Here is a 16,691-nt window from a genome sequence, read left to right as displayed (position 1 = left end):
ATATATTTATAATCTTTATATTTCTCCAAAATAAGAAACCTCCATATTTCTAAAACAAAAGTGAATGGAAAGAGAATTGTATAGTGCTCAAAAGTGTTAGGCACTTAATTGAGAACAAATGCATTTCCTACCATAGTAACCTTTTAAGCAACAGTTTGATTACAAAATCTGCTTTTGGTTTTCTGGGGTTGTGGTACTAGACACACATGGACCAGCTGCAGAAAAATAGCTCTGGACGCACATGTTTGTCTTAGTCATGTGCTGCTTTTTTAAGTGAATGTAAACTAGCATAACACGAACTAAGTGCACACAAACCAATACATTGCATGGTACAAATCAAAATAACCAAATGTCGGGCTGCAGGCCGTACATCTGGTTGAAATAGCATATTTCTATCTGTCCATCCCCGTCTCTGAGGAAAGAAGAAAACCCTGTATTTAGATTCCAAGCCCTCTCCTTTCCCTATCAATTCTTGCCAGAGCAATCCATCCTTATCAGTTATCCTGTATTTTGAGAGGAATGCCAGACTCTCAGGCCACTAATCCCTGCCCTAGGTAATAAGTCCACACACCCCCCTCCCCAAACAAACAAACCAAAACACAGTCACAACACAGCTGCCATTTTATGGCTGGCAGCTTTTTCCCTTAGGCTGCAAGAACCAACCATGGGAATGTTCTGACTGCTTCAGGTGCACCTCTCAGAAGATTATCCTTGCAACCACCAGCTGGTAAACTAAGTGGAAGGGATTAAAAGCAGCTAAGCCATAGTGTCCAATCACAAAAATTTCTGGGCACAAAAGCACAATTTAAGGCAACAAGTAACCTTTTAAAATATAGCCCCCACTTTTTATATTAAAAAAGAAAAGATCATTAATTTGAAATATATTATTTTCTAGGTGGACATTTAATCCAGCTGTTCTCACCAAAGCCAATGTTGTCCGAAGTGGAGATGCTGCTCAAGGTGCAGAAGGAGGTACCTCACAGTTTCAAGTGGGTGACCTCGTTCAAGTTTGTTATGATTTAGAACGAATCAAGCTTCTTCAGAGAGGTCATGGAGAATGGGCTGAAGCAATGCTCCCTGTAAGTATGTGTGTACATACAATGGTATGTTGGCAGGGCTGGCCTTACCATGAGGTGAACTGAGGCGGCCGCCTCAGGTGCCAGACTGGGTTTGGGTGGGGTGCCGCTAGGGCCCAGAGTGTAGAAAATTTTGTCTGCTGCTGGTGCATATGTATTCTCTCTGCTGTAGATGCAGAGAGAAGGTGGAGTGCTGTGCTGGAGGAAGGAGGGCACAAGAGATATAACAGGCAGGCAGGAGAAAAGGTGAGAGGGAATAACAGAAAGCAGCAGGAGCTGCAGGGAGAGATAAGAGGCTCCTCCTCCTCTGTACGTCTCTAGTACCCCCAGGAGCCTGGACTGATTAACACTAGCTTCTCAGGGAGCGTCCTGTTTCTTGCTCTTTCCCTAAACCCACTTGAGGAGAAAAGGCAGTCAACTGAAGTAGTAGGAGCCAGTTAGGCCCTTAAGAGGCTGATATCTTCCCTTGCTCAGGCCCTGTTACCAGCCTGCGTATTTGTCCCCTTCAGTTGAATGTTGAGAGACCCTATAGCTGGCACAGAACAGCAGTCATGAGTGAAAGAAGAAAACGCCCCTCTGGGGCAGCATTCAGAAAAAGAAAGTAAAGGAAACTTTTCTATCTAAGCAGGAAGGAGCTCTCCTGAGATACATAAACACAAATGTTCACGGTGAGTCTTCTGGCGCCAGTGAGGATGTGAGGAGATGCCTGATCTTCCAGTTAGTCAGAGTGCAGGTCACCTGGCAGCTACTGCAACATCCATATCTCCATCTCAAATGGATGTAACCATACACATTCCTGAAGAAAAGTGTAGATCAGAGAAGAGTGTGGTGGAGGCGCAAGAAACAGCTGTTGCTGAGTTTAGTTCCTTAAGTCTGGATGATCCAGGACTGTGGACCCACTTGAGCAGTAGCCTGAGGGACTTTGTGTTCCCCAAAGACAATGAAAATAGAAGTTTCCATGCAACACATTACTGGTGTGAAATCCCCAATGGTGACAATGTGGAGAGGCCATGGCTTATGTACTCAAAAACCCAGAATGTTGCATATTGTTTTTGTTGCAAACTCTTCCAGTCTAATGTTCCAGCCACATTGGGTTCTACAGGAACAAAGGACTGGAAAAATCTGGCTAGAAATCTGGCATGCCGTGAGAAGGCAGCAAATCACCAGAGAGCATTCCATAGGTGGAAAGAGCTTGAAATGAGACTAAGGTTAAAGGCCACCATAGATGATCAGCATCAAGAGAAGATTGCATCAGAGTCTCTTTACTAGCAAAATGTTCTGAAAAGGCTCATTGCCATTGTGAGCATGCTTGCTACCCCAAACCTAGCACTGCGTGGGACTTCAGATCAGCTGTATGTGCCAAACATCCTTAAAATTGTGGAGCTGATGGCTGAGGTTTGATGCTGTACTCCAGGAGCATCTAAGAAGAGTCACCACCCAAGAAATGTAGACACACCACTACCTTGGAAAAACAATTCAAAATGACATCATACAGTTACTGGCAACAAAAGTTGAACTGAAGATTGTGGCAGATCTGAAGTCAGCAAGATATTACTCTGTTATTCTGGACTGCACGCCTGACATCAGCCATACGGAACAAATGATTTTAATGGTGCCTTTTGTAACAGCAACAAAACCTAGTGAAAATGCTCTCTGACAGTCACCATTGCAGGGACATTTTCTAGAATTTATTGACATTGTCATACCAGCTCGCATAGTATCATCAAATGTGCTTCTTAAAAAGTTGGAAGATACAGGAATTGCGATAGCTGACATGAGAGCTCAGGGCTACGATAATGGTGCCAACATGAGAGGAAAGAACAGAGGAGTGCAGAAACGGATCTGAGAGTTAAACCTGCAAGTTTTTTTTTTTGTCCCAGGCAGTTCTCATTCATTGAAGTTGGTGGTCAGTGATGCAGCATCAGCCTCTAGCGAGGCTGCTGAATTTTTTAATGTAGTTCAAATCAACTGTGTATTTTTCTCTGCCTCAACTCATTGATGGCAAATTTTGAAGCAACATCTGGGAACATCCTCTCTGACACTGAAACCACTGAGTGCCACACAATGGGAAAGTTGAGTGGAGGCGATAAAGCCTATCAAACACCAAATTGGGAAGATAGATGATGCCATAGTTGCCATTATGGAGGCTAATGCTATGACAGGAACTGTTGTGGGAGAACAGTGGCAGAGAGAAATGGAATCACCAGAAACATGCATAACTTCAAATTTCTGTGTGGCTTAGTGTTGTGGCATGACGTACTATTTGAAATAAATGTTGTAAGCAAGAGACTCCAAGGTGTTGACCTTGATATATCTGGAGCAATGGAACAACTGGACAAAGCAAAGTCATACCTACAGTCTTACCGGTCAGTTGAGGGATTTCAAAATGTTCTGAAGAGTGCACAGAAGTTGGTAGAGGAACTTGACACTGAAGCTATTTTCCCACCCATTCAAGAATACAAGAGTCACCGAAGAAGACGACATTTTGATTATGAGGCGTGGGATAATCCCATAAGAGACCCGAAACAACAATTCAAAGTTAAATTCTTTAACCAGGTGCTAGATTGTGCAATACAGTCAGTTGAAGAACGTTTCATGAAGCTCAAGGAACACAGCAGTATATTTGGGATGTTGTATGATATTCCAAAACTCCTCACTGTATCTGAAGAAGACCTACACCAGCAATGCAGGGCACTAGACAGTGTTGACACATGATAGATGACATGCGCGATATTGATGTGAGTGATTTAGGTGATGAACTGAAAGCCTTTTCAAGATAGATTTCAGCAGGATCAACTCTAAAGGCTGTTCTGGAATATATTTTCACAAATAAGATGACCACCCTCTTTCCAAATGCTTTTGTTGCTTTTCGTATAATTCTAACACTTCCTGTAACCGTTGCCAGTGGAGAACGCAGCTTCTTCAAGCTGAAGTTAATAAAAACATATCTACGCTCCACAATGACACAGAAGAGGCTGGTCGGCCTTGCAGCCATCTCAACAGAGCATGAGCTGGCCCAGACTGTGGACCTTCAGGAAGCAGTTCAAATCTTTGCAACCAAGAAGGCACGGGAAGGACCACTTTGATTATTCAAACAGATAAAAATGCCAGTGTTTACTATGCAGACAAGAAAAGTTACATTTGCTGTTCAGGCTTTTGAAAGTTAAGTGTTACTTAAAATTTTTGAAGAAGGCATTTTAAGTTGTTAGTTCTCCTTTATTGGGGTAGGCAGCAAAGCAGTACCATGAGAGGAGTAGAACAGGAAGAAGGCAGAATTGAGACCTTTCAGAGTTTTGGCCCAAGTGAGGGGGGCATGGGGGTGTCATTTGAGCTCCTCGCCTCAGGTACCAAAATGTGGGCTGGCCCTATATGTTGCTATGGTATTTTTAATTACACTTGGAAATGGTTAAACCTTCAAATTATTGGAGTTGGGGTGACATTTAGGACTTGTCTAGACAAGGAAAAAAATGTACTTTTTTCAGTTGAATTAGGTAAATTGAGCTAGTATGATTCTGTGGAAAGCCCCACTTGGCAGCGTAGACTCAGTTTAACAATCCGTCTAGCCTATAACTCAGCCTGTTAGAATTAAGGTGAAGATGTTACTGATGTTAAAGTGGGGTTTCAGAAACCCTTTTACTTTATAAAACTGCCCATATGCTGTAATATGTTAACATCTAAATATCTTTACTTGGTCTCTTCCTTTTCCTTAATATAGACTTTAGGTAAAGTTGGCCGTGTCCAGCAGATTTATTCAGACAGTGACTTAAAGGTAGAGGTTTGTGGAACCTCTTGGACATACAATCCAGCAGCTGTCTCAAAGGTAGCATCAGCAGGATCGGCTATAAGCAATGCATCTGGTGGTAAGTTTGTGTACTATTTAGGAATGTGTGGTTTTGATAAATAAAATTGTGTAAACTTAAAAAAAATTGATGATAAATATTGGTATGGCGCCTATATGAAGCAAGAATAATAATCTCCAGGAAAGTAGTTCCTACTGAGGGCTGGGGAATACTCCTATTGCAAAAGAATTTCCATGCTGGATTGTACCTGTTGTCCATCTAGTCCAGTATCTTGCTTTAGAGGAAAGTACAAGAAACCTTGTAGTAGGCAGATGTGGGATAATCCACTTCTCAAAAAAGTAATCTTCACCTCTATTAGCTAAAAATCTAAAGCACTGTTTATCAGAATACAAAGAAATAGTGCCTAACGGCCCTGAGTCAGGATTGGAGTCCTATTGTGCTAAGCACTGCAAAAATATATAATAGTGTCTGCTCCGAAAGCTTACAATCAAGAGATGATAGGTGGGAGTGAGGTAAAGATGTAAAATGGATTCCGTGACTTTCAGAGACCTCCATGACATTTTCTGCTTCGTCTTCAGCCTGGTGCCCTGGGGCAGTGGGTGTTCTGGAGCTGTTAGTCCCCCTTCCCTCACAGTTAGGGGTGCCCCCCCCTTTTTTTTAAAGTAAAAGTCACAGCCAGGTCACGGGCTTCTGTGAATTTTTGTTTATTGTCCATGACCTGTCCATTACTTTTACTAAAAATAACAGTGACAAAATTTTAACCTTCATTATGAGGCAGGAAGAATAGAAGTACCCAATCTATCTTCTCCATACTGTTCTTTATTTCGAGATGGACTTCTGAGAAACTTCTTTATTATTAAACCTGTGCTTTCTGCTTTGGGCATGCCTTGAGTCTCCTCTCCTAGCCATATTTGGCTTTGATGCCTCAAAAACATTCTGGGTAGTTCTCATACTTTCTCCCATTGTCTCCTATAGATGAATGCTAAGTTCAGTTCCCCTAATACATAAAAATTTCCTGCGAGAGATACAGTAGGGCTGCAAAAAGAACAGGAGTACTTGTGGCACCTTAGAGACTAACAGATTTATTAGAGCATAAGCTTTCGGGGGTTACAGCCCACTTCATTGGATGCATAGAATGGAACATATAGTAAGCGGATATATATATATATATACACACACACACAGAGGGAAGGTGGAAGTTGCCATACAAACTGTAAGAGGCTAATTAATTAAGATGAGCTATTATCAGGACAAAAAAACTTTTGAAGTGATAATCAAGATGGCCCATTTAGACAGTTGACAAGAAGGTGTGAGGATAGTTAACATGGGAAATAGATTCAATATGTGTAATGACCCAGCCACTCCCACTCTCTATTCAGACCCAAGTTACTGGTATCTAGTTTGCATATTAATTCAAGCTCAGCAGTTTCTCGTTGGAGTCTGTTTTTGAAGCTTTTCTGTTGTAAAATTGCCACCCTTAAGTCTTTTACTGAGTGGCCAGAGAGGTTGAAGTCTTCTCCTACTGGTTTTTGAATGTTATGATTCCTGATGTCAGATTTGTGTCTATTTATTCTTTTGCATAGAGACTGTCCGGTTTGGCCAGTGTACATGGCAGAGGGGCATTGCTGGCACATGATGGCATATATCACAGTGGTAGATGTGCAGGTGAACGAGCCCCTGACGGCATGGCTAATGTGATTAGGTCCTATGATAGTGTCACTTGAATAAATATGCGGACAGAGTTGGCAATGGGCTTTGTTGCAAGGATAGGTTCCTGGGTTAGTGTTTTTGTTGCGTGGTGTGTGGTTGCTGGTGAGTATTTGCTTCAGGTTGGGGGGCTGTCTGTAAGCGAGGACTGGTCTGTCTCCCAAGATCTGTGAGAGTGAGGGATCGTTTTTCAGGATAGGTCGTAGATCTTTGATGGTGTGCTGGAGAGGTTTTAGTTGGGGGCTGAAGGTGACAGCTAGTAGTGTTGTGTTATTTTCTTCGTTGGGCCTGTCCAGTAGGGCTGCGGTAGCTGTAAGATGAACTGTACAGCTGGCATGTCACTTTGTGCGTAAAGCCCTGGAGGAAAGTCTGTATTTTTAGTTAACTTCCTCTAAAAAAGCAGAAATCCAATACACCGGCCTGTAAATCATTAACATTTTTCCTCTAAGTCCTAGTCCCATCTATTTGTGTTGTCAAAGCCAATCAGACAGGAATCCTAACTGTAGAGTGAAACTGATCATCTTTGAGTAAATTTGAAGTTTCTGAACTGATGAGAAACTGATGTCAGTGAGTTAGAGCTTTGTAGTGCTGAAGTGCTATACTAAGTCATAAATTGAACAGCTACTTGTGTAAGTCTCTTCAGATAGGAAAAACAGCCAAATTTGTTGTTCTCTGTTTGGAGTTGTGATCTTACATGCTTTGTTTGATATCTGTAGAGAGATTGTCTCAACTTTTGAAGAAACTGTTCGAAACACAAGAATCTGGGGACCTCAATGAAGAACTTGTTAAAGCTGCTGCTAATGGAGATGTAGCTAAAGTGGAAGATTTGCTAAAGAGACCGGATGTGGATGTGAGTGTCTTTTGTGTGTGATTTCTAACGCACAGGAAACGCAAGAAATCCCAAATCCTCTGCTAGGGATTCCCCTTGCATGGATGAATCCCCCGTGTACAGAGAGCTGGCATAGCTGGTTCCTGTCCCTCTGCTCCATAGCCTCTGGAGGTAGGGAAGGGGCTAGAAACCACTGTGTTGCAGCCATCCACAGTGAACATATTTTTTTGTGCCATATGCCACCTGGCATGAATTAGAGCAGCCTTCAAGCTACTCTAAGTAGGGTTGAAGTAGAGAATTGAGTAGTCGTAAATGGTGGCTGTCCTTAACTTCTCTTATCTCCTGAGTGGCTTTGTGGGGTAGGGAGAACCATCCTCATCAGGCACTTCCCTAGACTGCTGAGCCAATCGAGCTGCTAGCTTGTTCTTCCTGATGTTCTTGCAGGACAGTGAAGAAGCTTCTTCCTCCTTCCTATAGTCAAAACACTTAAGAATCATAGGGCTCAGCTTGATTTAGAATGTGTTTCAGTTCCCAATCAAATACATATTTTCTTTTTAATGCATTTGCTTTTGAGGTCCAGAGGTTGGTCATCACTGGCCTTAAATGTTAATTTGATTTTTAAATTAGTTCAGATTTGTACAAGCAATAAAAAGGAGTCTACATGCATGGCTATAAGTCCCCTACCATAAATTAGGGGAAAAATAAATTCTGCAGAATACAACTGATTCCCTTCCAAGAAACCTGATTCTCTTTAAGAGTCCACTTTTGCAGCAGCCTGACTAAAATCTTCAAGCTAGCAATTTAATATTAAACTTTGGCATAAGTAAAAATCAGAATAATGTTATTTCTTCATTCTTGCTAATGAATAAGAAGTGTAGAGATGGAAAAGGCCTAATAGATTGTACTGTCCCCAAATATGGTCTTGACTTTTCTTTTTCCATTATTTGAAAGCTGCTCTGATGTTTGGTATGTTAGCCCTGATGGAGATGATTTAGGCAGAGTGCAGGTGAAATGAAAGTTTCACAATAAACAGTTTTTATAACACGGATATTTGCTGATATTACTGGTAGTAAATATCTGATGTTCATGTGTATGTATTGATGTACACTGTAAGTTAACTTCTCATTCTTAATATACTTTCAGGTGAATGGGCAGTGTGCTGGACACACAGCTATGCAAGCAGCCAGTCAGAATGGACATGTTGACATTTTGAAATTACTTCTGAAACAGAATGTGGATGTGGAAGCGGAGGTAATTTAATTTAAAATATGGACTGGCTTTTCTCTAATGGTGGAAATGCAATAAAGATCCCTTAATTGGTCATTTTAAAGTAAGCCTTTTATAATTTTGTAGTACAAAAGGAATTTGTTTTAAATCAATGTTTACACTTTAGGACAAAGATGGAGACAGGGCTGTTCACCATGCAGCTTTTGGAGATGAAGGTGCTGTGATAGAGGTTTTGCACAGAGGCAGTGCAGATTTGAATGCTCGCAACAAACGCAGACAGACTCCACTTCATATTGCTGTTAACAAAGGTCATTTACAAGTTGTAAAGACCTTGCTGGACTTTGGCTGTCATCCTAGTCTCCAGGTAAAACAAATTTTGACTTTCATTTTTTGTCTTCAGACTGTAAGATTTATGCAAGTATGGTATATGCAAGCTGCATGTAGATGTATAAATCTTTCTTTTAAGGCTGATGCATTGAATTGTTTTCTGTATTTCATATTGAGATTTAAAATGCACCTCTCTTGCTCTAGGCATGTGTATAATATTTTAAGCCTATATAGATTGGGTCAATGTACAAATATGTTTGTTTAACATGCAGATTAACTCTCTTCATCCAGTCAGCACCCCTTATCTTTTCCCACATATGTAATCTGGTAAGAGAGGCTTTGCAGCATGACCTGAAGGCCATCAGATTTAGACTGTCAGAAAAAGGTAGAAAACAACGTCCAGAGTTGAATCCATCAGACAGTATGTCTGCCACCAGACTTCCATTCAAACATGCAGTGTGTTATATAGAGCCTCTGCTGCTATGATATTACACAAGGAGGAAAAACTGCCTCTGTAAACTAATTGGAAACTAGTGGAAACGGTGCTGCAAAAGGGAGAAATACTGCCTCAAAAATGAACAAATAAAACCACACTTCTAAATAAGCAGGCAGCTACATTCTGTCTGAGCTGAAGCTTCAGCATAGCTGCATGCACAGTGCATTGCACATGTAAAGCTAAAGATGAAAAAAGATGGATAAATGTGCTGAGGTCAACATCTGAAAGAAAAGGTTGTAAAGCCTTAGGCAAATATGAATGATACAACACACACTTACTGTTGCCATCTGGATATCCTTGTGCTTCAAACTCCACCCGTTTTTCCTATTTGTGCACCTGGGAAAGAAGAGGTGAGAACTTTCTTAAAGCAGATAATGTAGCAATTGCTATTTTCTCAGTTTATTTCCTCCTGGCTGCCTACTTCCATCTTACAAGGGCTGAGGTATTATTTACAAGTATTACTTCCATCTTACTGAAGTAGAGTCTCAGGTAGCTAACTTTAATCCAGACCCCAGTTTCTATAAGCGTTGGATATAACAACCAGCCTGTTCTATTTGGTTCAGTCATAGGGACAATTCAGTGAAATTCAAATGGCCTGTGATATAAAGGAGGCTGGACTATATCTACTGATCCCTTCTGGCAACAAACTCAATGAATCTATGAAATTATACCAGCCAGAGCCAATGAAAATCAGAAAATCCCTGTGACAGTAATACATTGTCAGATTCTGCACATCTGAAGAGACATCTAATGCAGATTCAGTTAAGCAATTGATTTCACTGAGATGGATGAGAATGCAGAAGGCATTTGGGGTTCGGACTTGGCTGTAGCTAACTGGCATGTTCTTTAACTCTCAAGCCAACCCACTGCACAAAGGAAAACAATTTAGTCTACCTACAATAAGCTCAAGAAATCTGATTAGTTGGAATGAGTAAACTATATCATTTCATTTTGGTGGGCCAGTGCAGGATGTCTGCCAAATTTGGCAGATATTTCAATTTTGGTGTCTGCTATTCCCACAGTAAAAGTTCTAAGGGATCCTTTTTACACTATGCTGACGTGTGCTGCTAATTGATAAGCACTAGTGATGAAATCCTGGCCCATCTGAAGTCAATTGCAAAACTCCTGGTGACTTCAGTAGGGGCAAGATTTCACCCAGAAGTATGAATCCTGAGAATGTGTCTGTGCAGCAGCACAGTGAACTCAACTAAACACATTTTCCTACTTCAGACATTATAGAACACTTATTTTTAATTTGAATTGTTGGGTTTTTGAACAAATTATGCACAAGTTGTTTCACTTTTGGAGTAATGGTATATTTTTTCTTTAATTTGGACTTTTCAAAACTAAAACCCTGGCAAGCTAAAAAGTGAATATAAATTCTTTGGTCAGGTGTGTGCTGAAAAATTTCTGGCACCTTTAAACCATGTATTGTCTGGTTGGTACTAGCCATAAATTATTTACAAAATTTAATGTTGCCCTATGAAATCTGTCCTTTTGCTTCATTAAGAAGACAACCTTGTACAAGTTTAACTATCCTGAGGGGTGCACGTTTTTCATTGATCTGCTTTGTTCATATTATTTTTATTAGAGGAGGTTTTAGCTTGAATTTTTGTATGGCAATTATGTCTCAAACATGACTAAACTTATGTATATATTTGAAATTTATGCTAGTAGACATTTGAATTTTTATAAATCTTGAACTTAAAGAATTGCTTTAATGTCTAACTTTTTTGTGATGCATGACACTTTTTATAGCAAATACATGCAGAAAAAATGGCAGTTAATGACCTTTGTAGGTGATACTGAACTACAAATTGCCTACATACTTGAAAAATGTGCATAGCTCTTCGTTGTGTGCAGATTACACAGATCTACCTCTACTCCAGATCTGAGTCTGTCTAGACTGAGATCTGTGCGTCTCTCTGACATCTCCTCATGGATATTCAGCAGACAGCTAAAGCTCAACATGACTATAACAGAGCTCTTAATTTCCTTTCTCCCTACTTCTTTCTTTCACTCAGTGTGGTCAACACAACCATCCTATTGCTCAGGCCTGTAACCTGGGAGTCGTCTTTGATTCAGACCTTTCTGTACGTCCTCACATTCAGCCTATGTGTAAATCTTGATTTTTTTTTCTGCATAACATGTCTCAGATATAGCCTTTCCTACCCATCCACACAGTAAAAAAACTTTTGAGCTGACTCTGATAAACTCATGTCTCAATCATTGCAGCATTCTTTTCCCTGGTGTTGATGTTGCATTCTTGCCCCAATCATATCTACTCAGAATGCCGCTGCAAATGTCTTTCTCCTAATGTGTTGCTTTGAGATGTTGCCTGTCTTTGCATCCCTCCACTGGCTCCCTCCTCTCTATTGTATCAAACATAAACAACATGTCTTCATTTTCGAGGCCCTTGATGTCCTACCCTCTTCCTACCTATCATCTCTCATTCACTACTGAGATGTCAGCTCCCGCCTCTGCTAGGCCAATAATTCCAGCCTCAATCACCCCCTTGTTAATTTTTCAAAAAAGCACCTCCATGCTTTCTCATGTGGTGCCCCTTGCTATTGGGGCAGGAGCTCCCCATAAACAGCTGCAAAGCTACCTCCTCCAAATTCCTCCCTAAAACTGTATTCTGCCATGTTACCTACTTAAAGCTTGTGAAGTGGGCCACTGATGTGCTGAGACAGTTACCTATCATGCTGATTAATATTGTCTCATTGTTTCCTTCTACTTCCCTTCCTGTCTTACATTTAGATTGTGGGCTCATTGAGGTAGTGACAGTCTGTTCTGTATTTTGTGGTTTTATGTTTGTGTAGTGTCTAGTAGTGTGGTGTCCTGGTCCCTGATGCTATGGTAGTACAATTAATAAATAAATACGTATATATTAACTTCTCCTTCAGACTGTCCTTGTTCTGTGATTAAACTTCACCAAAAACTATTTTGACCAAAAAGCAGTATAAGTGTGCAGCCTGGACTGAAGTTATAATTGTAAGTGCTGGAAAATGGTATTAAAAGTTATCTTGTATTTGCATCTCATTAGTTCCTATAGTGACATGTGAGACCTTCTTTTCCCATAAATTTCCTTTTTAAATAGGTAAATGTGGAAGCTGAAGAAAATAATTTCTATTTTTAGGATTCTGAAGGAGATACTCCGCTTCATGATGCGATAAGTAAAAAGCGTGATGACATCCTGGCTGTACTGTTAGAAGCTGGGGCAGATGTTACTATTACAAACAATAATGGATTTAATGCTCTCCATCATGCTGCACTAAGAGGGAATCCCAGGTAAAGTCTTGTTATCTTTAGTGTTTAGTTCATGATGTTTGATTAAAGGAGGAAAAATTAGAAAAACATTCTGGTATTGCTGTAACTTTTATAGTAGATTTATTATACTGAAATGTTGCAAGCCAGATTTTTATCCAAAAATGAAATTTTGGAGAGAGACTTTGTTAAAATGGTTCAGCTATTGAGTATGAAAAGGAAGAGTGAGATGGTTGGCTATGTGGTGAGGGGAAGGAGATGCTCTCCCAATCATTTTAAAAAACTTTTTTTTGTATACATCCATTAACCTGAGGGTAGAAAGTTGAAATTTTGAATGGAACGAACCTTTATGAAGAAGAGCCATTGAGTATTTCAGTGAAAATTTGAGATTTGGGAGTTAGGAGGCTTTGAAAACTGCATTTTGCACATGCACAGTAACTGAAATAGAGATATTTTTATTGGTTGGGTTGTGCCTGCATGTATGGTAGATAAATATACTTGGGAATGTGGGTATTTCTGAAATTGTGCAGTGAGCAAGGGCTCCATAGGAGCACAGTGATTTGCATGGTTAATTGTGTTCTCACATGAGCTTCTAATAGTTCAAGGTATGCTCAGAGTGAATCAAAGGCTGTCCTGGCCTAATTAATTAATTTAATTAATTTAATTAAAATTAATTAATTTAATTAAAATATTTTGCCTAGGAAATTTCATAAAAAGTACTTTGAGGGAATATTAGGCTTTCAGATATGAGAATGTCATGGTTGTGGTTCCATGTGTAACCTTAACTCTGTCCCCTTGTGTGATTATCACATTCCTGTCTTGAGTCTTTGATCTTAAGTTACTATTTTTCAAGTAATAATGTAATATAGGTTTATAATTTTTTTGACCTATGCGTAACAGTAATTTACTGTCAACTCTTTAATTGTTGACTTGTAACCATATTTTGTTGTGTTCAGTAACTACACATTTTTTCTAAAATCTTCATTTGTATATAATTTTAGTAGTTGGCTTTTTTGCATGATTTAAGCTGTTTGGAAAGCTTTCACTGTCACTGCTCGTGGAGATTTATTTATGGATAAATTACATTGTCCAGAGTTTCAGTCCAGCACTTTCATTAGCATTAAGTGCAAATATAATGGAAAATGTGATGTCATTTGCATGCAACTAAAGCAGCATTTTATGAATAAATGAAGTGTTAATATTTTTATTTCATTGCTTGTTTGAGCTGAAAGGTAATGGATTGTTTAGTAACAGAAAAGCTAATGGAGTTGCACATGTAATTGTGGGTATTGCTTGGCCTGTAGAATCTTTACTAATTTTTGTGGCTAATACATGGGAAGAGAACCACGACTGACTTTTAACTCTTACATTTTCATGACTGGCGGTTAAGAAAATATTTACTTGTAATTTGTAGTGTCCTTATGGAATCAGACACACATAATAAACACAGAAGCACATAGTAACATTTTTAGTTGTGTTGAATGGAACTACACTTTAATCCAGTGGAAATGATGTTATGAAGAATAGGAAAAATTACACTCAATTTTTTTCTACAGCACTCATCACCATAGTATCTAAGATAGGAAACGCTTCAAGGAGCTAATCAAGACACTAGCAACACAATAGCTGCACTCATTTGAAGGCACTTGCCTTTCAGACAGAGTCTGAAGCAGTGTTATTTTACTAGATTAATCAGTGCTCCTTGTTATCTAGGTAGCAGCAGTAGCCAAAAATACCAACTTCTGTCTCCAGCTTGCCAGGATTCAATGGCTCTTGCTCTGAGGACCCTGTCTAGTGACTGTGGTCCATATGTTATTCACCTCAAGATTAGATTCCCTGTATTTGGGGTCAAGACCACTCTTACTCATTGAGACTAACTGCTTATTGGGCCACTGAAGCTGTCTGATCCCAGGGGAAAATTTTAGAAGTTGGAATCCTTCTCTTCCATGATGGAACCCAGTGTGTCATCACCCCACAGTAGATCCAAATGAGCTCTACTCTGACAGTTCTCAGAGTGTGGTGCAAACCCACATTTCATAGAAGCATTCCTGCAGTAACAAGCTTAAGAACAGTGATTGAGAGGTGGGAATATATTCCAGGTATAAGTGATTGATTGAACCCTGTGGTGGTACCTGGATACTATTGTGACTGAAAAGGAAAGGGTAGATTTATGTAGGTAACTGAGGTGCTTGTATGGCTCTCATATATATATATTTATATAACTGAATACCTCCTAAGTGGTTTTCGTTTTAATCTCATTTTCTTTTTTCCTTCTTTCTTAACGTATCGAAGAAATAGTTTCATTATTTCATACAAAAATGTATGAGTGGGTGAGTATTTTCCACACTGATACGAGAAGAAATTAAGAGAAAATCTCATGAGGTTTGCATTTTGTTATGAAATTTTCATGGCCCCTCATCTCTTGCCAGAGTGGTTTGTGTAGTCCCAGGTGCAGTTTTGTCTGCAGCAGTCACAAACTTCCACTATTGGTTGTCCGTTTCATTGCCCCTCTTGCTAGTCTCCTTCCAGTTAAAACTTCGTTCTTAACTGCTGTGTTGTATCATATATAGAGTGGCAGTTTGTTAAATAGAAGGAACATAAACTATTTAAGGCTTTATAAGTCAAAACCAGCACATTAACTGGAAGTAAATTTAAAGCTAGTGCCGTCTTTGCACCTCATGAGTTCCCGTGGTGTCGTGTGAGATCTTGGTGTTTTACTAGATTATCTGTAATTTTCACATATCTTGAAGCTATAGACTTGTGTGGAGAATACTGCAGTAATCCAGACTCAAGGTGACAAGGTCTCATGAGTAAGTGTGAAGACCACATCACAAAAGGACCCAAACCTCTTGCCAAATTTAGATAGATTTAATTTACTTCAGAAGTGCTTGGATTATACAGCAACGCTTACTATTAAGATTAGATGGATGATGGCAAGAGATCCCTAGACTCTTGCCAAGTGGGCATCCAGAAGCAGCTGGGTGTCTACTACCCCCCTACATTCCACTTTGAGAGGTTGCTAGTCCTACTAATAAACAGCAGGCAGACCTCGTTAAGAGTAACTGTGTAAACTCTACTAGAATCTTCAAGTGTGTCAACACCTTGTCAGTAGTATTGAAGGCAGTTGTTCTAAAAGACTTGTCATAGACATTTGACTCCAAGATTGTTCCCAACCACAACTATTGTGTTTTTCTCTCATATGGGGAGACTCCAGGATGGTATGGAGATGGGGTCAGACAGCTAAGGACTCTTAGAAGTTTCTGGAAGAGTTCTGTCATGACTCAGTCTCTTCTCTCCCCCCCAGGAGATTTGTGATAGTTGATGTATCAGTAAAGCAATGTTGTTTGTTTGAATAAAGGTTTAACGGCCTTTTTTAAAAGTTGGTCTCCAGCAATGGCCTTAGCACCTCTCTTTTGGCATTCACCTGCAAGTAGGGGCCTGGAACTAATGCACATTGTGGCTCATACATTCTAGCACACCAAGAGTGCCAGTGAGCATCGTGGCTGAAACTCAAGCAAAGATAACCCCTCTCCCCCCCAAAATAAACCAATCAACTAACAAGCTGTTTTATGCTACGACTCTAGAGACCATTAAGTTAACAGAGCAATACACTGCCAGATGCTTTACCTTTAGCCTAGCTCTCACAAAACCTCGTGCAAATTTGGTCACTGGAGATAAATCATTGAGGTAAACGTGGTTCAACTTTGTTGATATTATTAGTCTATTATATCTAGCACATTGAATTATGTTGAATTGCAAAGTTTTAATATATTGCCATTTCAGTTTTTAATTTGATCATTGCTTATTTCCCAATGCCTTCTTTCTAATGTTTTGTTTTAATTAACAATCTGAAAAATCACTAAATGTTTAATTGATTTTTGGATATTAAGTAGAAAATATTAAATTAAAACAAGGCAGTAAATAGTTAACTGGTTTATAGTTTTAGATAATTCAGAATTTTT

At 39.6% G+C, this 16,691-nt stretch overlaps 1 protein-coding gene across 3 annotated transcripts in view; it reads left to right on the top strand.

The window, feature by feature from the left end:
• Positions 1–16,691, top strand: part of MIB1 (MIB E3 ubiquitin protein ligase 1) — a 98,094-nt gene that overhangs the window by 20,491 nt on the left and 60,912 nt on the right. For all 3 annotated transcript variants that reach the window (XR_007355283.2, XM_048840447.2, XM_048840448.2), the window contains exons 7-12: positions 896–1,079; positions 4,792–4,936; positions 7,300–7,433; positions 8,556–8,663; positions 8,806–9,003; positions 12,602–12,753. Coding sequence is in view for 2 of the 3 variants with exons in the window: in XM_048840447.2 (XP_048696404.1) it covers positions 896–1,079; positions 4,792–4,936; positions 7,300–7,433; positions 8,556–8,663; positions 8,806–9,003; positions 12,602–12,753 (921 nt within the window). In the remaining variant the exon portion in view is untranslated. The remainder of the gene's footprint in view (positions 1–895; positions 1,080–4,791; positions 4,937–7,299; positions 7,434–8,555; positions 8,664–8,805; positions 9,004–12,601; positions 12,754–16,691) is intronic.

This window comes from Caretta caretta, chromosome 2, assembly GCF_965140235.1.
Source record: "Caretta caretta isolate rCarCar2 chromosome 2, rCarCar1.hap1, whole genome shotgun sequence".
Classification (NCBI taxonomy): domain Eukaryota; kingdom Metazoa; phylum Chordata; order Testudines; family Cheloniidae; genus Caretta; species Caretta caretta.
Note: the sequence above shows the minus strand (reverse complement) of the source record. Positions and strands in the feature narration are given on the sequence as shown.